The 26,969-nt window shown below is 52.9% G+C and overlaps 1 protein-coding gene across 2 annotated transcripts in view; it reads left to right on the top strand.

The window, feature by feature from the left end:
• PFKFB3 (6-phosphofructo-2-kinase/fructose-2,6-biphosphatase 3) overlaps positions 1 to 26,969 on the top strand; it is a 70,900-nt gene that overhangs the window by 19,858 nt on the left and 24,073 nt on the right. Inside the window, exon 1 of one of the 2 annotated variants that reach the window (XM_003786830.3) lies at positions 26,507 to 26,854. The exons of the other annotated variant lie outside the window; for it this stretch is intronic. Coding sequence (XP_003786878.1) covers positions 26,779 to 26,854 — 76 coding nt within the window. The 5' untranslated portion in view covers positions 26,507 to 26,778. Of the gene's footprint in view, positions 1 to 26,506; positions 26,855 to 26,969 lie in introns of those variants that run through there. 2 annotated transcript variants of the gene reach the window in all.

The following is a 26,969-nucleotide window of genomic DNA, read 5'->3' as shown; positions in this document are numbered from 1 at the left end:
GGGTGATGAGTGTGGTAGTGGCATGAAGTCACATACTAAGGGAGTGGGGGGGGGTCCCACTGCCCTAGAGGGGAGTCTGAGAATGTTAAGAGCCTAAGCTGAGCCCTGAGGGGAGAATAACCCCAGCTAGTGAGAGACTGGGGAGGGAGTTGTCAGTGGGAGAGTCAATATGCAAATGTCAGGACCTTGTTCTTAATAAAAATAAAATAGAAATATGATAAATATGAAATACAAAAGACAATTCCAGTTCCTTAGGTTTGTGGAGTGTTAGGTCTTCACGGTGGATTGACCTGTTGATCAGTAGGGAATGCCCCACTTTAACCCAGCCAGGGTTCTTTGTCCTGTAATTTACTTTGCTGTTACAATAATAAAGTTTCCCCATTCACTGCTGATTAGTGTTTGTGTGGTATGTTTTTTTCCATCCTAACTCATCTCTTAATATTTGGGTGGATTCTTACAATCAGGCTTTGTCTTTTTGACCAGTGTGACTATGTCTTTTAATTAGAGTGTTTAGACCATTTATATTTAATGTAATTATTAGCTGTCTTAACATAAGAACCAAGAGCCCCCTGTCACTCCTTATTTGCCTCAGGGGAAAAAGAGGTGGGGAGGGGGTGCTACAAGGGACTCTTCTTAACGGCTTTAAGCCAGGAGAGTCTGGGTTTAAGTTGGGCCTGTTTTTTTCTAAAGGTTTCCTCCATAGTAGGCCCTACAGTTGATGACCTCCTGCGTGTGGACTCCTGGAGGGAGTCTCCAGACATGGAGGGCTGGCTTCCCACACTGCATTTCGAGAACTGGACTGGTGGTAAATAGTTGGCCTTAGGAGCTTCCTGGTCCCTCTTGCTCTGTCCTATCATTTGGGCTTCAGCCTTTCCCTTCTGATCTCTTTCTGGCTTAAAAAAAACCCCTGCTGACCTTATCAGTACACCTCAGGATGATGAGGAGCTTGTCAGGCCACCAGGCGCTGTCTCCAGGTGGGCCTTATGGTGGGATGGAAGGGGAAGGCAGCCCTGGTAAAGTACGGGAAAAATCTATAAGAGAATATCTGAGCTCCAGCTTCAAGCCTAACATGTACCGCTGGGCGTGGTCTAACAGGTCACATAGGAGAAGGGTTGGGCCTTGGTGTTGGTGCATGAATGTCCACCTCTGTGTCTCCACCACCCGGGTGGAAGGTGTTCTGCCAGTAAATGCCTTGGTACACCTTGTCACCACCAGACCCTGCAGCTCCACAACCAGGTTCTGAGGTTGCCAATGAGACCTGGGGGTCAGCAGGAATAGGCTGCTTTATGGTCGGGAGCTGCCAGATGCCAATACCCTAAGCTGGAGTTAGGCCGGGGGCTCTAGGAGTGAGGGGTAGCACTGTCAGACATTAGCACAGAGCTGGGGTCTTGAAAGTCACTCTTGGCTCGGCGCCTATAGCTCAACTGGCTAAGGCGCCAGCCACGTACACCTAAGGTGGCGGGTTCGAATCCCCAGCCCAGACCCGCCAAACAACAATGATGGCTGCAACCAAAAAATAGCCGGGCGTTGTGGCGGGCACCTGTGGTCCCAGCTACCTGGGAGGCGGAGGCAGGAGACTCGCTTGAGCCCAGGAGTTGGAGGTTGCTGTGAGCTGTAATGCCACGGCACTCTACCCAGGGGGACAGCTTGAGGCTCTGTCTCAAAAAAAAAAAAAAGAAAGTCACTCTGGTGGGTAGTGGGGAATAGGACGAGGTGTCCACCTTCAACCAAGGCACTGAGGTGAGCAGTTTAGAAGTTTGCCCAAAGCCACACAACTTGTCTGGGAAGAAGAGCAGAATAAATCTGCCTGTAACAAACGCCAGGACACCTCTGTTGTGTATCTGAAAGTAGGCCACTGTAATAATCTGCTGTGTCCTTGCCACTTACCAAGTCTCATTAAGCTGCTTGTTACCACCCGTGAGTGAGCTGGCATCCGCTGCCGCAGCTCAGGTTCTGCAGGGCCCCTTATGTAGACCCGTGTTCTGGCTGCATGTCCTGCCCACATGTCCTCCCACCCAGAGTGTCCTCTCAGTCCCATCCCACTGTCCCCTGAGGGAACTCTCCTTCATAACTCCACTCACACCCTGCCCTCCAGCCAACCTTTCCAGTCCTCAGGGAGGGTCAGAGCATGGCCTTGGTTCTTCCACCAGCAGGAGCCGTCCTGCCCTGGTACTGCTCGCCCAGGAGAGGCTGTGGAAGTGTCCTGGAGTCCTCATGCTCCTGGTGCTGAGTACACACTGTGGGGAGGTGGGGAGGTCCATCAGCATGTGCTTACAGCTCCACGTCTTGTGAAGGGGCTGTGCGAGGCACGAGGGGCGCAGGCAGCGAGGTTGGCGCTCTGGGCGTGGATGGGAACACACACACACACGCACACCCATGCACACTCAGGAAAAGGCACAGACAGCAGTCTTGAGGCAGTGCCGGAAACCAAGCTTGTGAGCGCAGCAAGGGAGGGACATTAGTAGACACAGAGGGTAGGGGGAGTGGACAGGGGAAGAGGGATTTCTGGTGGAATGCTCCAGACATGGAAATGGGTGGCAGGAAGCTGGGTTTTGGAGAGAAGCAGACTGGGTGCCGGAGTGGAGAGGGGAGGGGGAAAGGCTGCTTGAGACCCTATTCTAGAGGACTTAGTGTGAAGACCATGGAGGCTGGCCTTGGTCTCAGAGGCAGTAGGGAGCCAGAGATAGTTCCTGAGCAGGAGACAGATGGGAGTGTCGTCTTAGGAAGATGAGTGTTGTGGTGTGGGTGGGAACAGAGAGGATGGAGACGGGGAGCGATGACCTCAAGTGAGGTGAGGCACTCAGAGTTTCAATCCCCCCGGAGCGTAGGCAAGGGGAGCGCACAGATGAGGTTTGTGAGGAAGGCTAGGTGAAGTGGGGTTTGGGACTAACCAGGTGTAGGGATTGGAGAGGCTCCAAGAAGCAGGTTCCTGTAAAAGGGGTAATGGGTCCTCATCAGGTGGGCCTGACTCCAAAGCCTTGACTGTGTTGACTGCTCTGAACCTCAGTTGCCTCCTCTGTGGAGTAAGGGAACAGGATCCTTCATTCCTGTTTACTGGCCGAGCCGAGCCCTCCTGACCTTCTCCTGTGTAGCCATGTAACCTAGTTTCTTAATCCAGGGCAGGAGTCCTTAGAAGAGCCTTCTGTAAACAGTCAACAAGCTCCACTCTGCACCTGCTTGGCCTCATGACACCCGGCAGGCAGGGGACGCCAGCGACCAGCTTGAGGTCTAGGGATGAGGGGTGCCAGGGCCCGGCTGGCCTCCCAGTCCCCCTGCCAGGACCTGTGGCTTGCCAGCCTGGCGTGCTTCTGACTTGGGACCACAGAGACAGGGCTGACCCAAGCAGGGTGGAAAGCTGGGAGGGGCTGTGTCCCCAGGTGACACCCATCCTCTTCACTTCCCAGCTGGAGGGAAGTGGGTGCTGGGCAGCTGGGGTGCTGGCTTTCTGGTGCATCCCAGCCTTGGGGCCAGGCAGCCTCGGGCCCCTTCTGTGCTCTGCAGCCAGTGCTCTGGGTGGGTCCTTTCCGTGGAGAAGCTCATGAGTGGCTCTTGTTTTCTTTCTTTCCACTGGAGGTTAAGGCATCCCCAGCTTCTCCCTTCAAGCCCTAGTTTGCCTCCTGTTGGGTTCCTGTGCATAGGAATAAGGAGAAATATAAGATTACTGTTCAATGGTGGCAGTGACCAGAAAACCGTGGGTTTCATCTCAGTCTGGCTGTGTCCCCTCTCTCCTTCCTTCCTGTCCCTCCTGGCGATTTGGGGCGACTTCAGGTGCAAGGGGTGTTGATAAAATGTGGACATGGCTCTAAGCACGGCCCCCAGGGTCTGTGTGTGGAGCTCACGTGAGCTCACGGCCCATGGTGCTGCTGTCACCATCATTCCTGTCTGATGACGGCACAGCTGGGCCAGGCCCTTGCTAGCCCCAGATCCCACTGGCTGGGTTGAGGCTGCCGTGGGTCCCTGGGTGAACTGGCTCCTAAGCTCTGGCTCGTGTTCCAGAAGCTGCTTTGTTCCTGTTCCATCTACAAAAGTCACAGGGGAGAAAGGAAAAACCAAACCAAGAAAACCCAAACAGCTTAACCTGGCATCCCTGTCCTGCCCCCAGTGCTGGTGAGAGAGGATATCCAGGTGGCAGTGGGCATACTCAGCCTCCCGGGTCACCCAGGAAATGCACATGAAAGCCACAGTGAGGCACAACAGTTAGACACCTGTCTTAACCAGAGTGGCTAAGAAGAGAAAGACCAAGTGTGGCTGGGGCCGTGGCGTGGTGGGAGCTCCCCCGTGGGAGTGGAGCTCGGCGTGATGCTCTAGGAGGCCGCTGAGCAGTACTTGCCAAAGCCGCTGGTGGGCACGCGTGATCACACAGTGAGTCCACGTGGAAGCATGTTCTCAGAGAGTCCCACAGCGGAGACAACTCCACCTTCCTTGAATGTGGAGTGTGGTATGTTCCCGCAGCGGGGCCTGAGATGATGGCAAGGAACGAACTTTGGCTGTGAGAGGCAGCAGAGAAGCATCTCCTGGACACAGTGTCCTGCAAGCAGAGCCAGACCCAGTGGCACTGATATGAGGTCACAAGTGAATCGGTGTCGGGAGTCAGGGAACGGGTTCCTTTGGGCTCCTGTGGTGACCCAGCTCTTGCAAGGGGGAGGGTGGCAGAGGTGTGATCCCCTGTGAGAACTGTGGAGCTGTGCGTTTTGTATATTTTAATAATGTGCTCATTTAAAAAATGAGTTGGGTGACAAGCTGGGTTCTAGTCCTAGCTGCCACTAATTTGAGTGGCTCAAGGTTACCTCTCCTGAATCTACTTTTCTAGAAGATGGGTAGTGTAGACAAGAGCCCCGTGATTGCACATGCCCCCCCACCCCTTGGGGGGTGAGTTAGTTGTGCAGGAAGGGTCCTCCCATCCTGGCTGCCCCTGGGGCCGTGTGCTGCTGGCACTCCTGGTGGTGAATGCCCTGTCTTGCCAGGTGGCTGTTCTCCGGGACTTCTGTTGTGGGTTTCCCAGCTTTCCACAGGACAGGGCCTGACTGGCTGCTTAGGTTTCCTCACAGTGAATAGGTTGGAAATTCTGGAGCTGCCTGGTGTGTTCAGCTGCCGCAGAGCTCTCAGAATGAGTGCCTCTTGTCACCTGCTGTTTCCTACACACGAGAGGGCCCAGTCACAGGGAGCCAAGGGGATGTTTTCGGTGCAGGGCAGGTGGGCTTGTGTGGGAGCATGGAGAACCATCGGGAGTGGAGTTTGCTGCTGAGAGCTGTGACTCTGGGAGGGTGTGTGTGTGGGTGGCTTGAGGGCAGCCATGTGAGGGTGGGCATCAAGGGGGGCGGGCACACGAGGTGGACGCGTGACAATCAGCATGTGAGGGTGGACACATGGGGACATATGGGTGGCGGTGCATATGGGGAGAGTGGATGCTGCCTCAGGGCTGGTATGAGGCCCCGAAGAGGGGGGCCACAGGAACTCTGTGGCTGCAAGTGTGGGGGGGTCCCAGCCTTGATGGTGAGAGGGAACTTCAGGAATCTTAAGCCAGTGATTCCCAGGCTATGCAGAGAGCTAAAGGCCATCACATCCCAGGTGTCTTCAGGCCCCATGCTTCGGGTCTGCGTGTGAGGCTGTGGGTCGGTGCTCATGTGTGTAGTGCTGTTCCTTCCCTCATTCTTTCCCCACTTAACGCTGAACCTGCTGCCTGCCAGGTTGGCTCCTGGTCAGGAGACCGTCAGTGACAGAACAGACAGAAACTTCTTTGAGGGAGACAGGACCGTAATGGAGGTAACAAGCCCAACTTGGTCATTGTGTGGAAGTGAAAATGCATAGGAGCAAAGCAGGGGATATGCCTTCAATCTTGGGGCCCCCGGAGGCCTGGCTGAGAGGGGACTTGGGTTATGACAGGTAAGAGAAGGTGGGGAAGCTCAGGCTCTGGGAGAGGACAGGGTTGCCCCGCAGGTCCCCTTCCTGTCCCTCAGGACCTGACATCAATGTGTGTGTGTGTGGGGGGGCGGTGCTGTAGAATGCAGCCAGGTGTTACTTTCCCTGGGGGTGAGGGTGGCTGTCTGGCCTTGAAGGGTTTGCTGCTGTGGGAGCCGCTGTATCCCAGCATGCAGGCTCGCAGGGCAGTGTTTGAGGGCAGAGGGCCCTTGGTGAGTTCCTGCTCTCTCCCAGTGTGCGCTCCACCCTTCTGCTTCTGGAAAGGAGTTGACCAAGCAGTGACAGGTTCGCTGGGGGGACAGTCGCCACCTATGAGGATAAGTGCTCGGAAACGCCCCCAGCCCCAGTTACCTCTTCTCCCCCAGCAGGTTATTTAATCTCTCTGAGATTGTCTTCTAATGTCTGGTATAGTATCTACCTGGTATATAGTATCTACCTGGTTCCAGAGTTCTAAAGATCAGGGACCATCCTTTTAAAGTGCCCAACATATTCCCTGGTATGTTCCATACTCATTTATTAGCTAAAGATAATAATAGCTAAAACTTGTAGAGCTTTATTATCTTCCCTATTTTACTGGTGGAGAAACTGGGGCACAGAGAGGTTAAGTTATTAGTCCATGGTCACACAGCTAGTGAGTGTGAAAGCTGGAATCTGAGCCCTAGCAGCCTGGTTTCCCTCCGGGGAGGAGCAGCAGATGACGGCTACCTCTCCAAAAGCCTGACCTCAGCTGTGCTATGCTGCTTTTGAGCTGTTTGTCCAAATCCTTTATTCTTTACTTAAAGCTTTCTGATCATTGATCAGTTAACTGTTCCCGTCTGTGCTGAAAGACCCACAGCAACCAGGAGAAAGAATGGGGCCTGGGGAGAGGCTGAAAGATCTATCCCTCAGACAGTTTCCCACAAGTGGCCCTGGGGTGAACAGCTGGACTTCTCGCAGCTGTGGGATGTAGCCATTCACGGGGATCATCAGAGGACAGGAGTGGAGGCCCAGGAATGCAGCAGGCCAGGGGGGCCAGGGGAGCCCATCTGCCCTTGGCTGCATGGTCACAAGTGGGCTTTCCACTGCTCAACTGAGGCACTGAGACCAGAGGGGCCAAGGTGGGAAGGGAATCTTTTTATTTTTTTTTTTCACTTTGTCATCCTTGGTAAAATGCTGTGGTGTCACAGCTCACAGCAACCTCAGACTCTTGAGCTTAGGTGATTCTCTTGCCTCAGCCTCCCAAGTTGGTGGGACTATAGGAGCCTGCCACAATGCCCGGCTATTTTTTAGAAATGGAGTCTCGCTCTGGCTCAGGCTGGTCTCCAACTTGAGAGCTCAGGCAATCCACCTGCCTCGGCCTCCCAGGTGCTGGGATTACAGGTGTGAGCCACCATGCCTGGCTCCTGGGAAGGGAATTTTCTTCTCAGAGTACATAGATGTTGGATAATAGGACATGCAGGCCCTATTATCCACCTGCTGGCCCAAGCTGTGGGCTTCTCGGGGTGGGGTGGATAAGCCCAGTGTTTACTCCAGGGTGATAAGTGCTGAGATGACCCCTGAGCCGCTGAGTGACCCCTGAGCATGTGACTAACTCCAGACCAGCAGCATCCCTTAACAAACTGAGATCTGCCTCCCTGATACTTGTAATCTGACTCAATAATTCAATGTAATCAGCTCTAAAAACATCTGTAATTAGCATTCTTTTGAATGAATGAATGAGATTGCGAAGCAAGTCAGCATGAACCCCAGGTCCCACACACAGGCCTAACGCAATCAGACTGACAGAGAAGAGTCATTTTTTTCTCTAACAATAACAATAATACAGGCTCATGATAGGTAGACAGGAAAATATAAGGAAATCCGGCGGCACTTGTGGCTCAAAGGAGTAGGCGCCGGCCCCATATACCAGAGGTAGTGGGTTCAAACCCAGCCCCAGCCAAAAACTGCAAAAAAAAAAAAAAAAAAAGAAAATATAAGGAAATGCATCTTTCCCTATCAGAAGTAGCCATCATTAACGTTGCCATTCCCTCCTGTTTTTAATATAGTTGATCACGCAACGTATACGATTTTGTATTCTGATTGCTTTACTTGTAATGATCCTTAACTAAGATGTGCCGCTCCGGGTATTTGCTCTCTGGGCAATAACAGAATTGTGAAATGTGTTCCTCTGTGATCACACGGCAAAGGCTGATGCTGACGCTTAAAGATGAGAACTGGGAAGTGAAGACAGAAACGGAACGGATGTCTGCACAGCCACGTTCACAGCAGCACAGCTCACAACAGCCGAGAGGTGCGAGCACCCCAGTGTCCCCCGAAGGATGAAGGGATCAGCCAAATGCCGCTTTGAAGGGGATGTGCAGTCTCAGGCGTGCCGTGGCGTGGACAGATCCTGGGGACACCATGATGAGTGAAATAAGCCAGACCACATGATTCCACTTGTGTGAGCTTACTACAGTCAGACCCACAGGGACAGAGAGTAGAATGGGGGTTGCCAGGGCCAGGGGCGGGAACCAGAGGTTTTGTTTCTCTTGGAGAAGATGAAAATGTTCTGGAAGGATATGGTGATGGATGCCGCTGAACTGAATGCTTAAAAATGGTTAAAATGGTAAAATTTACCTTATGTGTGTTCTGCTACAATAAAACAAAAACGATAAGAGTCAGGCTGTGGTCCCGGGGGTTTCCAGTTGCTCAGCCTCGGCAGACACTCCTCCGTCCCTCCCTCCCGATGTTCTTCCTCTTCCACTCCCTCTTGCTTCCCACCCCAGCGCCCCAGTGGGGCAGCAAGCGTCCAGGGTGGTGCTGGGGGAGGAGGGAAAGAATGGAATTGGAATCATCTGAGGTCCAGCCCTCTGGTCGCTGAGGCTGGGCCAGTGTGGGGCCTGGTGTGCAGCAGCCGTGTCCTCTGGGAGAAGCAGGAGCTTGCCGAGTCACGGGTGACCCCTTCCCCTGACTTGCCCAGGGTCTCCCAGGCCAGGTCTCCACACCAGCACTTGGTGATTAGCTAGAAAGTGCAAAGTGACTGGTGAGGCAAGCACTGGGCGTCCAGCTGGTGGGCTAGAGTCACAGTGCTGGCTGGGCAATGCAGGTGGCCCTGGGCCCTATCCCTCCTCTAGGCTTGTGCCACACCAGGGCCTGGGTTGTGGGGCTGGGGGGCTGCCTGTGCCTCAGCTGGACAGCATCCAAGTGTGGGTCAAGTTTGCTGTCCAGTCCAGGGTCTGGGGCCAGGGCTAGGAGGGCAGAGGGTTGAGCCCTGGCCAGACAGTGCAATGCCTTTTCAAGCTCCCCAGGGACCCTCTTGCTTCACTGCCAGAGCGGCTGTCAGTCCCCACGGACCCACCTGTTGCCTCAGGCTCAGAAAGTGACTGTGATGAGCCCAGCAGGGCCTGGACTTGGAGAGCACAGTGCACAGATGCTCCCATGCACACTCGTACGTCCCTAGGAGACAGTCCTCTGGGCCACACCTGTCCCTCCCGGGGGACTTCCAGGGGCTCTGGCTGCAGGGAATTTTGTCTGGAAACTACCTAGTTGTTTAGTATCCTGAGAACTTATCCAGCCTTCCTTCAGAAGGTCAACTCAGTTCTTCATTTTCAAAAACAAAACAAACACAAACCCTCTCAAAGCTGCTGAGTTGCTTGTCAGAAGCCACGTGGGAAGAAAGGCTGCAGACAGGCCCGGAATGCCAGCTTCGGCGGCTGGACTCTGGACTCTCAATTCTCTCCAGAACATCCTGCCGTTTTGTTTACTAATTGCTCCCTGTGCACCTGTCCTCACTTCTTAGCAAGGGACAAAATCCTCGCTGTCAGGCAGAACAGGTGGCCAGGAGCTGGGCAGGGCTGGCACCAGGGCAGGTGGCGGTGGGGACTGGCAGGAGCATCACTGGAAAAGCTCTTGAAAATTGCACCACCTGAGCCCCATCCCAGTAACTCTGATTTCCTGGTCGGGGAGGGTGGATACCGGGAGGCCACTGACTTTGACCACGGTCAGGTTTAGTAACCAGCTCCATTCTTTTTCTCCTCTCATATGGTTCTCCTCCAAATTGGCTTGGGTCTCAATCTATTGAGACCCAGACACAGAATACTGATTTAAATAGCCAAGGCCAAGTTTGTGCTTTCCACGAGGATGCCAGAGGTAGAAGCGCTCAGGCCACCAGGTCATAGCCAGAGGGTTTCCTGTGACCTAGAGATGCGTCCTTCTCAGCCACAAGGACTTCCAGTTCTCACCTTTGATCCCTCCCTTGCTTGGGCAGGTTGCTAGAAGGAACTGTGAGCACCCTCAGTAATCCACTTACAAGGTGATGCCAATGTCAGGGGATTAGATCCTTTTCTGAAAACAAGTTTTGACGAGGGTGGGGAGAGTAGGCCACACAAGCAGGCCATTGAGGGCACATGGTGGTGGCAGAGGGAGTCCAGACTTCCAGGTGGCTCCACCAGGGTTTCAACCATGCTCCGTGTGGTGGACCAGCAGTCCACTCAGGGGCCCTCTCTGTGGGGCTTGGACCCTTACCCTAGAGCAGTATCCCCCCCTCTGCCAGCATTAAAGAACTCCAGGCCCTTTCTGGCCATGTAAGTTTGCCGAGTCAGGTGAGTGGGAGTCCTGGACAGTGTTCTTGGGCAGTTCCAGCAGAGCCCCACGTGACCCCTCGGGCTCTCAGGGCTGTGGCCAGGCCAGAATGCAAGGTGCTTGGCTGGGTTGCTTTTTGTAGCAGGACAGGGAAATGATCCAAAGTAAACGGTTTTGTTCTTGATTATATTGTTTACATTCTGATTATAAAGTTTATATTGACCTTTTAGTATCTATATCTGATCATCAGCTGGGGATGCTTTGGGCGGTAATAGAATCCAAGACCAAAGGGACTTAGCGGAAAGGAATTGAGCCCATGGTCACATCCTGACAAGTGTCCCGCAGAGGGGAGTGGGATGGGATGGAAAACAACCTTCTCTGAAATCAGGGGCTCCACCTCTCCCCACCAGCTAAATAAAGTCCAATCAGCCCAGAAGAGTGGAGTGGTGCGGCCTCTCTGTGTAGAGGGGGGCGTCTCCACCTTCCTGTGCTCTGATTAACACGTGCTCTGTGACTGACTTCCGTGCTCCGGGAAGCGTGAACTGTTGACAGATAACTGCAGCAATGCGTGGTAGATGTAGGTTGGAGAGTGAATCTATCAGCATCACTGGTTTTGTCTGCAAAGCATACCTTGTCTCACTCTGTTTATAGCAAAAGACTGTGTTTCAGAAGGTGTTTGTTGAAAATTGTGTCACAGTTACAGGACAGCACAGCAGGCCGCTAGCATTCCCCAGCAGCATGGGATTCCTGGGCATTTGTCCCCCATCACATGCAGGGGTGTGTGGCCCCATGACTAAATCTGGCCAGGGAGGTGGACGAGGAAGGGTGACCTGGGCCTGTGGAGAGCCGTCTCAGACGTTGAAAGGCTATCCCGCACCTTTGTCCTCTCCTGCTTCCTCTGATCACCAGGAGCATCTTGCATCGAGCCGTGTAATGCATGGTCCGTGATGGGGTGAGAGAAGCTTCAGGCAGCCGCTTCTCCACAGAGGACCAGTCTCACCTGGGGCACCTGCCTTTAGTTGCCAGCAAATGGAGAGTCACATCAGATGTGTTTGTTCTTATCTTTAAGCGCTGGGTTTTGAAATGTCAGAAATGTCTTGATTCATCATTCGTTCAAAATTCCTAAGTATTTTGATCAGATGTATGTGTTCAACTTCTTAATGTGAAGTAGGACCTTTCAGGTGAATGTGCAGAATTATTACCATTTTATGCTCTGCATGACCTTTAACATTTTTGAGGTTTAACTTTTCATTTTGAAATACTTTCAGACTTACAGAAAAGTTGCAAAAATAGTGCAAAGCCTTCCCTTTGCACCTTCACCCGATTCTGCAAGTGTTAACATTTTATCTTTCTCTCTGTCCTTCCCTCTTTCCCTCACTCCGTCTCTGCCCAGCCATCTCTCTCTTTTCCTGTCTGTCCAGCTGTCCATCAACCTGCCTATAGATAATATCTCTGTGTCATCTATATACAGAGAGAAAGAGGGAGAATGTACTTACGTATATATGTCTTTGTGTGGAGAGAGACAAAAATACACATTTTCCCCCCTGAGCTTTTGAGATTTAGATGCAGACATGACGCCTCTTTGTCCCTAAATACTTCAGAGTGTATGTCCTCAGACAAGGATCAGGGTGCATGTCCTCAAACCAAAATCAGGAAATCGACACTGATACTATTCTATTATGTAATGTACAGACCTTCCCTAAATCTCCCCAAGTTTCCCACTAGATTTATTTATTTATTTATTTATAGACAGAGTCTCACTCTGTCACTATGGGTAAAATGTGGTGGCATCATCATAGCTCACAGCAACCTCAAACTCCTGGGTTCAAGAGATCCTCCTGCCTTAGCCTCCAGAGTAGCTGGAACTACAGGCACCCATAGTGCCCGGCTAGTTTTTCTGTTTTTAGTAGAGACTGGGTCTTGCTCTTGCTCAGGGTGGTCTCTAAGTTCAAGTAGTCCATCTGCCTTGGGCCCCCAGAGTTCTGGGATTACAGGTATGAGCCGCTGTGCCTGGCCTCACTGGTGTTATCTACCGATAGCAAGAGAGAGAACAACATTCTGAGTGACCCAGGGCTTTTTTTTTTTTTTTGCAGGTTTAAGGCCTGGGTCAGGCTTGAACCTGTTACCCCTGGTATATAAAGCCAGTGCCCTACTCCTTGAGCTACAGACACCGCCCGTGACCCAGGGCTTAATCTAGGCTTGCAGGTTGCTGAGAGGTCAGTTCCCTTTATCTAGAATAGTCCTCCTCACCCTTCCCTGCTTCTTATGGCCGTGGAATTTTTGAAAAGTATAGGCACTGAATATTATCTATTTTTGGGCACTGATTTTTTTAAAAAGCAAAACACTTTAATTGTGTCAAAAACACATAACATTTACCGTCTTAGTCATTTTTCAGCGTACAGTTCAGTCGTGCTGGTATGTTCGTGTTGTGCCATGGATCTACAGGGCTTCCTCATCTGTAAAACTGAAACTCTGAACCCCTTAAGCAGCTCCCCATCTCCCCTCCCCGGCCCGGCAGCCACCATTCTTTCTGACTACTCAAGGGACGTCGTATGAGGAGGACACCTGGGTTTGTCTTTCTGTGTTTGGGTTACTCCTCTTCGGTCGTCCCTATCGCAGTAGCGGACAGGGCCGCATTACTTTTAAGGCTGAATGATATTTCGTCATCTTTGTATTCCACACTCGGCTTATCCCTTCATCTGTCCAGGGACGCTGGAGTGCGTCCACCTGTCTGTTGTTCTGAATGAGGCTGCTATGAACACAGGTGTGTACATAGGAGATTCAGGCTCCTTGTATTGTAGAATGTCCCTCAATTTGGGTCAGTCTGTTGCCTCTTGGTTCTGAGTTTGGCAGGAATACTTGAGAAGCAGTGATGGGCCCTTGAGGCTGATGGGGCTAATTCTGATCCTTCCTCAGGATGGAAGCTGCCAGCTTTCCCTTCTGTAAGATCGCTGTTTCCCCTTCCTGGTTGATGAGGATTTTGCGGCCCTGCAGAAACCTTGTTTCTCGTCAGACTCTCACCACTTGGTGATGCCTGTGTGAGACAGTTCTTCCTGTGCGATCACCCTGTGGTGACTCCCAGATGACATGGTCCTTTTCCATTTACGCACTGGCTTTCTGCGCACTGGCTTTCTGCTTAAGGAGACGCTTCCCTACCTCCTGTGTTCCTTTCTTCCTTTTATCTACATTTGAATGGATTCCTGGGCCCGATGTTCCTCTGGGTTATAATTGGTTATCATCGTCTATTTTGTTGTTCAGAGTTGGCCAGTGGGAACCCCTTGCAGAACAGACCCCGTGTCTGTTTTGACATGTCCTCGACTCCTTCTCATTAACCTGTATCCACCATCGGTGTTTCCAGGGCTTCCTGTCTTTATTGTATTTATATTAGTGATGACATCCTGCTCTGGCCCCCAGGCTGGAGTGCAGTGGTGTGATCAGAGCTCCCTGCAGCCTTGAGCTCAAGAGATCCTCCTGCCTCAACCTTCTGAGTAACTGGGACTATAGGTGTGCTCCACCATGCCCAGCTTATTTAAAAAAAAAATTATTTGTAGAGACAGGGTCTCACTATGCTGCTGGGTTTATCTGGAATCTCGAACTCCTGGCTTTAAGCAATCCTCCTGTCTTGGCCTTTCAAAGGGCTGGGATTATAGGTGTCTTTACACAGTGATTGATTGTGGGTATACACAAAATACTAAGTAAGATTAAATCAGGCTGGGTGTGCTGGCTCACGCTTGTAATCATAGCACTCAGAGAGGCCGAGGTGGGAGGAATGCTTAAGCTTAGGAGTTCGAGACTAGCCTGAGCAAGAGCAAGACCCTGTATCTATTAAAATTAGAAAAACTAGCTGGGCGTGGTGCCAGGAGCCTGTAGTCCCAGCTACTTGGTAGGTTGAGGCAGAAAGATGGATTTAGCCCAAGAGTTTGAGGTTGCTATGAGCTATGATGATGTCACAGGACTCTATCCAGGGTGACAGAGTGAGGCTCTGTCTCAAAAAGAAAAAAGATCAAATCAATTTCAAGCTGTGTAATGGTCAGACGCCAAAGCTGCCACAGGAAAAATGTTTAAATATATACTTGTTAAAAATACGTTTATTGATTTTAAAAAATGGTAAATGAAACATAAATATTTCTAGTTGGGGTGTGAACCCGTATCATGCTTCGTGAACCCTGCCGCAGGCACTGCTCGGGGGGTCTTATCAAAGGAACATCTCACCCAGGCCATGGCTCCTGGCCCCTGGACTACCCAGGTTGGTCAATGTGTGACTAAGTGCTAGGTCACCAGATTTGTATACCCAGAGTCACTTCATACAGCAGCTCTCGACTCAGACTTTAAAACAGAAAAGAAGCCCCAAGATCATCCCAAACTTGGAGTGCAGGCAAATGTCTTGTGCAAAGTCACTGAGTTGCTGGGACGCAGAGCAGGGCCGGGGTCAGGCCCCTCCCCCCCAGCTTCATAGGATCTTTCCAGTGCAGGGTGGTCAGAGGCCAGCTGGTTTGATTTGCCATTGGTGATGAGCGCTCCCCTCAGGAATGAACGTTCTTGATGGGTGGGCGTCAGGAATCGTGATGGGGCAGGCGTTTGCTGTCTCTCTGCCGCCTCTTGTCCACTGTTGGAGGACGGCGTCTCCATGCACCTCTGGCTTCTGTTTGTGGAGCAACAGGCCGCCAGGCCCCTGCCCGCACGTCGCACGTGCAGTAACAGGTCGCTGTTGGTTCTCTCGGTGCCTTGTTCTCTGTCCCAGGCCTAGCTCGCCAGCTGTTCCCCACAGGGATGGTTTCTGGGTGGCTGGGACACCCCCCGTGCCTTTCTCTGGAGGTGTATGCTTCTGATAACGTCCACCTTAAAAGGAGTAACAGAGAGCTGACCAGGATGGGGTCTCTCCGTCCCGTCCTCTGATGCAGATGCTCCTCGCTGAGCCAGGCCAGCTGGGGCGGGTTTCTCAACATGCAGTTGGCATCACTGTCCAGAACCTGCATTTTATTTATTTAGTTTTTGGTTTGATTCGGTTCTATTTTTAGAATGTTTTCCACTGGGAGAGAGGGTAGGATGAGTGGAACAGAGCAGGGCAGGATGCCAGGTCTGGGTCTCGGCCTGATGTGGGTCCACTGTGAGTGCTGGAATCACGGGTGCGGGCTGGACTTGCAACACAGAGCCTGTCCCCTCCTGTCCCCAGAAGAACGTGATCTGGTTCCAGTTTCTGTTCTCCCCAGTTCTGGGCTAGGAGCCTCCATTGTTTTGAGGCTGAACACCCCCCACCCCCGCCCTTGTGTGTGTGTTGGGGGATGTCACTGACTGTCGAGTGGGCCACAGACCTGCCATGGCCAGAGGACACATCTCCAAATGTCTGAATCCCCCACTGGGGTGGGCCTGGACAGTTAGAAAAAATGCCCATTTAAGGGCTGATTGAATAGTTTGCAGTTTTTCTGAGAGCTCGTTTGCTCGTGTCCAGCCCAGTCCTAATAAGGCCTCTGGAGGCAGACGGGCTTCCAGAACCCTGGCTCAGAGAGGACTCACAGCAGGTGGCTGCTGTGCCCCTCAGAGCCCTGCGTTCTCACCAACCCGAGGCGGGAGTCGGTACTTGTGTGTTGCCTAGCTGAACCATTGCAAAGGCATACATTGTCCTTATTGAACATCTCTGTGTCCCACACTGGGCCGGTGATTCTAAGGTGGATAGCTGTCCCTGTTGCTAAGTTTTGTGATCTAGTAATTACTATCAAGTTTCTATTTGTATTTCACTGAGAACAGCAGGGACCATTGGTCTTTGCCACTGGGGACTTACAGGAGATGCTTAGAAACAGCTCAGTAGCAGATAAGGGAACAAGGCCCAGAGTAGCTGTGGACAGGGTCAGGCAGGGTCTGGGCCACGTCCCCACCTCACACCACACTGTTTCTCTCCTGCCCTCCCAGTCTCTCTGGGTCAGCTTTGGAGACCAGACACACCTGCCCATCGTGGTTAGATGTCCGTGACCAGCCAGAGGCTCCCTGGAAACACTTTTTCAGTCAAGGCTTGTTTCAGCATTTACCTTAGGAGTCGACCCTTATGTCCAGTCTAGAGCTTAGGTGTCCACCCTTATGTCTAGTCTAGAGGATTGCATGGTCCTTTTACTGGGGCCATGTGAAAACTGTGTTTCTGCTCCCCTAAAGCCCAAGGTGGGGCTCCTTAGCCTAAAGCAGGGATCTTCAAACTTTTTAAACAGGGGGCCAGTTCACTGTCCCTCAGACCGTTGGAGGGCCGGACTGTAGGCCTCAGGACGAGGTGGCTGCTAAGCAGGACAGGCAGCGGTGGCACAGACACCCAGTGGGCTGGATAAATGTCCTAGGCGGGCTGCATATGGCCTGCGGGCTATAGTTTGAGGACACCTGGCCTAAAGGATGTGTGTTTTAGTGACATGACAGCTGCTCACACATGTGGGCCACTGCTGCTGTTGGCAGGGGTGCGGCTCCCTCTGTGTCCAGCGACAGGATGAGAACAAGGAGGAACATCTGGAAGGATGGGTTTGGCTCAGGGAAAGCGATGCCTTCCAGCTTGCAGCGCCCTGAGGATGGAGCACACAGCGTGAGCCAGGAGGCCAAGCTGAGGTGCCCGGGGAGGCTCTTCTGGAAGTGAAAACTCACAGTGCTGGTTTGGTGGGGAGTGGGCCTAGATGCCACCCACGGGTGTTGGAGCGGCCACCTAACTTGTCCCCTTGCACAGCCCTAGGTGCAGTTTACCTAGTGATGCTCTGGGGCGTCTTTGCCTTGGGGAGGGGATGTGACACTTGGCCTATGGCGAGGGCCTCTGCGTTCATGTTTGGGAGAAATTGTCATCAGGACAGGAGCGTGGGGTGGCTTAGGGATGACCAGTGGCCACGTGTCCCCTATCCTGGAATGGGTCTTTCCCCAGAGCACTTCCCTCAGTTCACCTGGCCCTCACTGCACATCTGGGTTTTTCTTCAATCTCTCCTTGTACTTGGGTCTCAGAACTTGTCACTGAGACCATGGCTGGCAAGAAACAAAGCCACTTGTGTTCTAGGCCATATTTCCATGGCTTACCATGAAAAGAAGCAAGATAGCTGTTCAGGAGAGAGCTGGCCGGCCCCTCGGCCAACTCCCCTGGGCATCTGACCGTGGGGCCACTGCAGTCTGAGGTGGTCCGTTTGTCCCCGGACTTTGCTCTTGAGAAGCAGAATGTTGGCAGGTGCACCCAGAGAGTTGAGCCTGGGGAGGCTGAGTCACCAGCCAAACTCCTAAGAGAGTGGTATGTAGCTTGGTGCATCTCCGGGAGCACAGCTGCCAGTGAGAGCAGGATGATGGGGGCTCACCTGAGAGTCCCCCCTGGAGGAGGAGGCAGATGGTAACTGGAGGCCACTGTGTATGGAGAGGCAGAAAGGGGAGACCCTGAGTCCCTGTACTGGCCCCTCTGGCAGAGCCCGGGTAACCTGACAGGTCAGGTTCTCGGTGGGTTTTCCACTCTGCCCGTCCCCAGCAGAGGGAGTCTTTCCTCCAGGCCCCCACCATGTCCTGCAGTGGTCACAGGTGCTGACACCCTGCTCTTCTCCACCCTAGCTCCACCTCTTGTTTTCCAGTGTCTTACAGGAATTTTCCAGAATGAAGCCTCTGGCTCACCCTCCGCTTTTCATTTCGTAAGGATGGATAAACACCATTTGGGAGAGAGGGCAGAAGAGAAACTGAGTGTGGGGGCCGGGTGAGGCCCGAGAGCTCGGCTTTTCTTCTCTTCCTCACACCCCAGACCCGCGGCGGCTCTTGGCCTTGTGACAATGTCTGGGTCCCCAAATCACTGCTTGTCTGTATCCAGCTCTCAACAGCAACCAGGGGTTGCGCTCTCTGAACACGTTCTCACTGAGCCCAGCAGTATTCAGCCAGCACCTGCTGTGTCTACGGCACAGTTCCAGGTGCTCGGGATGGACACCCCTGCATGCTAGAAAGTCCTTGCCCTGGTGACGCCTTTGTTCCCTTGCATATCCTCCTCTGTATCCGCCAGCACATCCTGACTTTCTCAGGGGCCAAGCCTATCTTTCCACTGGTTTCCAGGACCCTGCCTGTGTTAGCCCATCCTGCCCTGTGCTGTGCGCCCCAGCAGTCCCACCTTGAGGTCTTTGTCCCAGGTGTCTTCCGTGGGTGACTGGCTCCCTCTCATCCTTCAAGGATGTAATGTCCAAAATGGAGCGTAAGATCCTGCGATACTATTTTATGTCACAATGTGTTGAAAGGATAATATTTGGGATACGTTATGTTAAATGAAAGCTATTACTGAAACAGTTTCACCTGTTTCTTTTTACAACTACGAAATTTAAAGTTCTGCTGGACTCTCATAGAATGGAGCTGCTTTGAGCTCACGAAAACGTCATCCTGCCCGACCCCTGCAGGACCGCCATTCTGTGAAAATGCTTTCCTTAGCAACGGACATGTGAGATTTAGCTAATAATTTGGGTGAAGATGGAGATACAGGAGTATCATCATCTGCCACATGACATCTTGGTCAATGACAGACCGTGTATAGAATCTGGGGTCCCCTAAGATTATAATGGAGCTGAAGAGTTCCTGTTGTCTATTGATGTAGCTGTCATAATGTCACAGTGCAATTTACTGTAGTTTATTTTATTTATTTCTTTGAGACAGAGTCTCTCTCAGCCTGGGTAGAGTGCCGTGGCATCATCACAGCTCGCAGCAATCTCAGACTCTTGGGCTCAAGAGCTCCCTCTGCCTCGGCCCCCCAAGTACCTAGGACTACAGGCACCGGCTGCAATTTCCAGCCAGTAGTTTTCCTATTTTTCGTAGAGACGGGATCTCATTCTTGCTCAGGCTGGTCTTGAACTATTGATCTCAAGCAATCCACCTGCCTCGGCCCCCACTAATGCTGGGTTATAGATGTGAGCCACTGCACCTGGCCAATTTACTCTATTTTAAAAATACATTTAGTGCGGCCTATGTGGACAGGGTTCATAAAGACCGCAGGAGGGTACAGGAGTGTCCTGGGCCTTCACAGTCACTCGCCACTCAGTGACGCACCCAGAGCAGCTTCCAGTCTGCAGCTCGGTTCCCGGCGAGTGCCCTGTACAGACACACTGACTGTGTTTTTCCTGTCCCTTTCTAAGTTTAGGTGTTTCCACACCTACATACTTGTCACTGTGTCACAGTTGCCCAGAGCGTCAGGGCAGTGACAAGCTGCCCCGGTCCCAGGTGCTGGCCTGGGAGTGGCCTAGAAGCGGTCGCTGTGCTGTCCAGGCTTGTGTAAGTGCCTCTGTGGTGCTCACAGTTACGAAATCGCCTAATACCGCACATCTCAGACCATCCCTATCGCAAAGTGACACATGACTGTGTTTCTTTTTACTTCTCGTTTGCTTGACAAATAAATTAGCACGTCCTAAAATCTTTGAAAAGTGTGCACAAAGCCCAAGGCCTCCTCCACTTTTTTTTTCTTTTGAAGTGCTAATTCAGTTTCATTTCATAAAACTGTTATTTTTGGTTAAGTTGACCTCACTGGAGTTGGCCGTGTGCCTGTCTCCTGTGTCCCCGGGAGGCTCTCGGGTGTGATTGCTAAAGCTTGCAGGTGTGTGAGTGTCTCCGAGAGGCCGTCTGTTATCCGTGTTATAACACTTTACATTGTAGGGCCATTTGTAAGTTTTTAGTTATTAATCTTGTGATTGTTTTCTTTAGATGATTCTAATCCACACATTATAAATGAACCCTATGTAACTCAGCAAACATCACCTAAAACACTTGGACCTCAGATTTTGTTGTTAGCCTTATCTTTGGGAAGGAGATTAACATTGTAGTTGCAAAGTGATTTAATTGGGAGAAACCTGAAAGAACACCAGGCCAGCTGAAGAGCTCCTATTTTATTCTTCAGCTTATCAGCTGTGAGACTACAGGCAATTTATTTTCTATTTCTGCGCCTCAGTTTTGTCAACTCTAAGGAAAAAGATCAGTGTGTGTGTTGGGGAGACACAGTGAAATACAAAAGCAAATTTTTCTTCTTTTTTGGGTGGAGGAGACAGAGTCTCACTACATAGTCCTGGGTAGAGTGCTGTGGCATCGTAGCTCACAGCAACCTCAAACTCTTGGGCTTAAGCGATTCTCTTGCCTCAGCCTCTCAAATAGCTGGGACTATAGGCGCCTGCTACAATGCCCGGCTATTTTGTTGTTGTTGTAGTTGTCATTGTTGTTTAGCAGGCCTGGGCCGGGTTCGAACCTGCCAGTCTTGTGTATGTGGCCGGTGACCTAACCACTGAGCGGCAGGTGCTGAGCTACAAAAGCGTATTCTTACTTCTGCAAGACCCAGGTATTGTGTGACTTTATAGATCCTGGAACAACCGTCTGTCAGGGATTACTCGTTGCATGTTGAAATGACTGAGAGATCTTGGCTTTTGGTTCATGCGTCCTGGACTCAGCAGGAAAAAACAAAGAACAATGAGATGGACGTGAAATTTCCAATTGCTCTGTTCCCGGTTGCGTGCAAACAACATCCTACTGTGGGCTAACCCTGAGCCTGCATTAGGCATATTCTCACCTCACCCAACACCTCTCTTTCGGGTCCCTGCTTTCATTCTAATACAGGGACATTTTCTTCTGTGGTCCTCAATGACAAGCTCTTGGACGGGGTGGGGTGGGGGGCTACTTCTTACAGTGGCATGAGGCTGGTTGTAAGGGTATGATGACAGCTATTCCATCATCTCTTTCTCTTCCCTGGTGGGACCCATGGGAATTGAGATTCTGCCTGCAGCTTCTTCCCGGCAGTGTCTGAGGCACAGGTCCTGCCCGTGAGCATCTGATAACCTCTGGGCACCACACACAGGTGGACAGGCTGGCTCATGTTACCGAGACAGTGCGCATCTTAAGTAGTCACCTGCTTTCAGCCACTTTCCACCTCAGGGAAAGACAGGCTCTGTGCGGACCTCATAGTCCCAACTGCATCTGAGCATGCAAATTGGTGACTTCAGACTTACAAACTCACAGATCTTCTCCCTGAAATCTGTACAAAGCCAGGAAATGGACACTCTCCCAAGAGAAAATACAGCTGGAGCTTGATTCAGTTTTTGTGCGGCTGGCTGCAGGATTAGTGTGAATTCAGTTTGTGTCTGTGTGTCATTTGCAAGACACACAGATGTTGCCAGCACAGCAAATCGCCACAAGCTCTTCACTGCCTTTCTGCCAATCCCCCTCCTGCCTCCAAGGCTGAATCTGAGCATCTATGCATTTTTTCCCCAGCATTTGGGAAAGCTAAGCTATAAGTGATTTTTACAAAATGTTTTATTTTGAAATAACTATGGACTCACAAGAAGTTGCAAAATAGTACACAGAGTCCCGTGAACCTCTCAGCCAGCTTCCTCCATGGGCTGCCTCTGATGCAGCCGGCACGTTGACAGGGCCACAGCGCTGCTAGCTAGAGATGTCTGATTTTCAGAGTATGCCAGGGATTTTGAAGTCATGATACAAAAAGTTTTGTGACACAACTGCTGCATCTTGTCATTGGGAGAGGCGGCTGATGGAGAGTATAAAATCCTCTCATCCTGTTGCCTGTGTGATTCTGGACGTGAAGCATCAGTGGGCAGCGTCAGGAACCTGGCCTTGAGCTCAGGGGTGTCCTTAAGAGAAAGGAAAGGCCCCTGAGGTGGCGTGACAGGACTGGGCAGAGGAAAACGTCTGAGTTGTTCACGTTCACTCAGAGCCAGGCGGTGGCCACAGTGGACCCTCTTTATGCTCCCTTGATGAGACATTGATGTCCGCAAGACTGGAGGCAAAAAATCATGTGATATTTGTAGAAAATCACGATTTTTTTTAAAGCCTTATTTTTTAGAGCAGTTTTTGGTTCACAGCAAAATTGTGGGGAAAGTGCGGAGTAGCTCTCTACCCCTCCCCCATCACATATGCCCAGCCCCCACCATCCACATCCCCATCAGGTGGTGACTGATGACACTACCTCCACATCTTGCCACCGCTCAGAGTCCACAGCTGACACCGGGGCTCAGATTCTCTGGGTCTGGACAAACATATAATGACATGCAGCCGTCATTACAGTATCACCCAGAGCAGCATCACAGCCCTAAACATTGAGCTCTGTCAGTTTATTCCTCACTCCCCCAACTCCTGATTTTTTCCTCTACTATTTCCGAAATGTCAGGTAGTTGGAATCCTACAGGATGTCACCTCTTCAGATTGGTGCCTTGCACTTAGTGACACACATTCCGCTTCGTCCGTGCCTTTTTTTGCTTGGTGGCTAATTTCTCTTTGGTGCCAATTCACGTTCCATCGCCTTGGTGCACTGAGGGTCATCCATTTGCCTCTTGCTTGCTTCTATGTTTTGGTAATTGTGAATAAAGCTACTAAAAACATCTTCTTTGCATGTTATGAATTGTTTTTTCAAGCCCCCGATGTCCCATCGTGTGGATCACAGTTTCTGCTCCCATACATGTACAAGCTACATATATTTTATTTTTTATTTTTATTTTCTTCTGAGACAGAGTCTTAGTTTGCTGTTCCCGGTAGAGTACAGTGCCGTCATAGCTCACAGCAACCTCAAAGTCTTGGGCTCAAGTGATTCTCTTGCCTCAGCCTCCCAAGTAGCTGGGACTACAGGTGCCCGATACAATGCCCGGCTATTTTTTAGAGATGGGGGTTTCACTCTGGGTCAGTCTGGTCTCGAACTTGTGAGCCCAGGTGATCTGCCTGCCTCAGCCTCCCAGAGTGTTGGGATTACAGGCGTGAGCTACCGCACTTGTACATATTTTATTCAAAAAAATGTTGCCTTCTGCCCGTCTTTGGTCGGATGGTGATGGGAGGGTTCAGTTCCATGTTTTCTTTGGCGTCTTCACTTCTCTGTTTCGCATGTGAGACTTTTCACAGGAGCAAATGATGACACTTTGAGTCTAATTAGCACTTTGTGATTGCTCAAGGCCTGCCACAGCTTGTCACCAATCTCTCTCCCTGGGGAGGAGGGAGGTCCTGGCATGGTTTAGAGTTTAAATTTGGCTATGGCTGGCACAGGACCACAGAAATGGGCTTGTGTGTTGCGGTTGCGACAGCAGCATTTGGGGCGCTGGTGAGAGTTCCATGACATTGGCAGGTGTTGGGGAGAGGGAACAAACGAGGCCCCAGAGAAAAACCACTCCTGCAGCCCTGTCCCTGCTCAGTGATGTGATGCACCTCTGTGAGCTGCCACCAAGTGCTTGTAGTTTCTTCACAGACGTTAGAGCATCATTTTAAATAACTTTCCTGGGGTTAGTGTCTTATTATACGCAGTCAAGTTCTTTCTCTGCTCTCTCCTTCTGAAGGCTCAGTTGTTCTGAGATGGTCTCAATCGAAACCTGCCTGTCCTAAGTTAGGATTCCACTGGGGTTGGGGAGGCCTGTCTGGGGTCCCTTGTGGGCCTGCTGTCTGTGCAAGGGGAGGCAGAAGCCCACAGGAGCAAACCTTGTTCCTAATTGGCTTTCCTCTTTGACCTCTGACCTAGGCCATGGTCTCTCTAATCTCAAGTCCCTTTACTCCTTCCTGTAAATCAAGAGGGTGGTCTTGACGCTTCCTCCTATAGGTAATAGGATATTAATAGGCCTTGACCCTGACTCAGAACCTGAGGGAAAACATCACCTGCTGTGGGGGTGTTACTCTGTGACGGGGGACGTGCCCATTCTTGGCAGTGTTTTCCAAAGGACTGCATTCATGACATCCAGCTTGGGGATAGGGGAGTCACGGAAGACAGGGAGGGTGACTTTTGGGGTGAAGATGGGGCCATTAGTAGAACTGGGGGAAAAGTTCCCAGGATGTCTAAACCGGTCAGCCCTGAACTGGCATGTTCTTGGAACAGTTGCAGTTGGGTTGTTCAGAAACAATTTTGTGTGATGGGGCAATTTTATTTACCATGGGGACTCTACCCTAATTTCCCTGGGGCTGTAAATGCTACAAGAATTCTAGCCGGACATGAAGACAAAACAAAAATTTCAGGGCGAATCCATCCTTGTCACTAGGCACTGCCAGTTTACACTTAGAACCCAAAGCAGGAGGTGACTGAGTTTAATTTCTCTGCACCTGCTGCTTATGGGGTGCAGGAGGCAACCAGGGAAGAATCAGTATTTGCTCTCCACCTCCAGGAAAAGTGTCGCGCGCTTGCTGGTGCGAGGCTGTGTCTCTGGGCCGTCAGCTGCCTGGCGTCCTGAGAGCCGGCCCTCCTCAGATGCGTTACCTAGGTCAGAGATTAAATAAAGTTGTGCCTCTGCCAGTGCAGCCCCCGCCCACTTGAAACCAGCTTCGTGTTTGCAAGCTCAGAGGGAAGGTAGAAGAATGCCGCCTTGTCTGCTTGCCTGGCCACGGGTGTGTGCAAAATCTCTGGTGGGCGAGCAGCAGACACGCGGAGGCCCCGCCTTTCCCGGGGAACTGGGGACGCTCCTTGCAGGGGTGCAGCCGCTCCCTCCACGGGCAGGGCCTGCAGCCCTCCCCGACCCCTGGGAGCACTTGGGGGTGGAAACTCTTCCCGGGGGTAGGACGGGCGCTCGCTGGCTGCCGTTTTCCTCTTCGGCCCAGTCGACTCTTATTTCAGGAGTGGGACTCTCCTTTGGGCGATCTAGCGTGTCACCTCTGGCATATGCTCTAAGTGCAGAAAAACAAGTCCAAATGCAATGCTTCGGGTTTCCGAACAGCTGCCCGAGCGCCGAAACCAGACCGTCAGCAAAGCTGTCGGAGGGAGCGCCGGGGCGGGGCGGACCCGGGGGCCCGGCCAGGTGGCCGCTGCCCGGCGCCCGGGCCCCTGGGCGGGGCGCGAGCAGCCTTGGCCGCCGCCTGGGCGCGGGCGCCTTCCCTGCAGAGCATGAGGGACGTGAGCGACGTGTGGCAGACTCGGCTCAGAGCCCGCCGCCGCCGTGTGGGTTCCGCGAGCGCCGCCTTCGTGCCTCCAGCTGCAGCGCAGCCGGGCGCCGAGCGTGCGCCCCTGCCAGGCCCGGGAGCGGCTTCCCTGTCTGGAAGCTCGTGGGTGTCGGGCCCCCGCCTGACCCGGGACACCCGCACCTTCCCCCGTGGCCTCTGTGGCGATGCGCACCGCGAGGAGTGGACGAGGATAGAGGGCGCAGCACACCAAGCAGCTGGGAAAGCCGCAGCGCGTGTAGCAACAACGGCCTGAATTTGGGGCGGGGGGTGTTGCATGATCAAGTGCCGCCCCCTAGTACTTACTTTGGGGCTTATAGGCGGGAAACGAACTGCAGGTCGGAACCGGGTCTAGTTTTATTCACTCGGAGAGACAGAAGCACATTTATGGTGTACACGGTGCATGGGAAACCAAGATGCCAGCTGTACCCCCCGCCTTGTTCTCTTCTCAGTCTAGCGCCTCCATCCTGGGCTTTCTGTCCCGTTCTCGCCCAGCACGGCGCGCCTCCCACGGTCCCGGCCTAAGGGTGGATGAGGGGAGCAGAGCTCTGCACAGCCCAGGTTGCTAAGGGATTCAGGAACGTGGGCCGGACGAGGTCGACGGACCAGGGAAACCCCCTTGAGGTCCGGGCCCGGGGTCGTGGAGAGCTACGGCTCACAGGTGTCCAGGAGCAGCTTTGGCTCGGGTCCCCCACCCCCTACCCCCCGGGCCACGCCTGCTCTGAGCGCGTTAGGAATGCAGGGTCTCGGACCCTCTGCCAAAAGGGGCCAAATCAGTAGCATGCATTTAAAAAAGCATCCTGGGGTGGAGTGGGGGTTGGCTGTAGGGTCCACGGACCACGCTGGACAGTGTAATACCGTCACTTGCCTCCCGGCACAGGTGGGCTGAGGCAGTGGAATTATACAGGAAGCTGAGCCCGGCGCCCTTAGGGGATGACCGGAGGCGGGGATGTCGCGAGCTAGGACCGCTGCCTCGGCCGGGCGTCGCGGAGGCCCCAGCCGGGCAGCAGAAGGGAGGCGCGTTGTTACCCACGGCCCGCAGGGGGCGCCGGAGGCCGCCGGGTCGGCTCACCCCCTCCCCACGTGAAAGGGCGCTGGGGCCCGCGGAATGCGCCCGCCCCCGGTGACGCGGGCGCCCTGCCGGCCCCACTCTTAAAAGGCAGGCGGCGCGCCGGGCTTCCCAGCAGAGCTGAAGAGAAGCGTGCAAGAACACCGGCGGCGGAGCGCGCTGTCACTGCGCCCAAGCATCCCACGGCTTTCCGCTGCACACGAGCGGGTCGTGCATCCCCGCAGCCCCGCGTCCCTCACTGCCGACACCGAGTGCCCGGGGGACGCGTGTCCCGGCCCCGGCCCCAGGCTTCTCCGAGCCGCGCGCCGGCGCACACACCCCTCTTCGCCTTTGTTCCGGGGGTCGGCGGCCGCACTCCGCCCCGCGTCGGGATCTGGTGGGCCGCTGGCGCAGCCGCGAAGATGCCCCTGGAGCTGACTCAGAGCCGGGTGCAGAAGATCTGGGTACCCGTAGACCACCGGCCCTCGCTTCCCAGATGTGAGTGCCACCTCGCGGGCCGGGCTGCAGGCTGCGCCGCGTGCAGGGCCGGGCCATTGTGTGGGGCCGCTTTGTGCCGACGCCCCGCTGCGGGAGGCGCGCCCGTGCGGGTCCG

This window comes from Otolemur garnettii, unplaced genomic scaffold, assembly GCF_000181295.1.
Source record: "Otolemur garnettii isolate 467f Iridium unplaced genomic scaffold, OtoGar3 scaffold00019, whole genome shotgun sequence".
In the NCBI taxonomy this organism is placed as follows: Eukaryota; Metazoa; Chordata; class Mammalia; order Primates; family Galagidae; genus Otolemur; species Otolemur garnettii.
The sequence above is the reverse complement of the archived record's forward strand: the minus strand, read 5'-3'. Positions and strand labels throughout refer to the sequence as shown.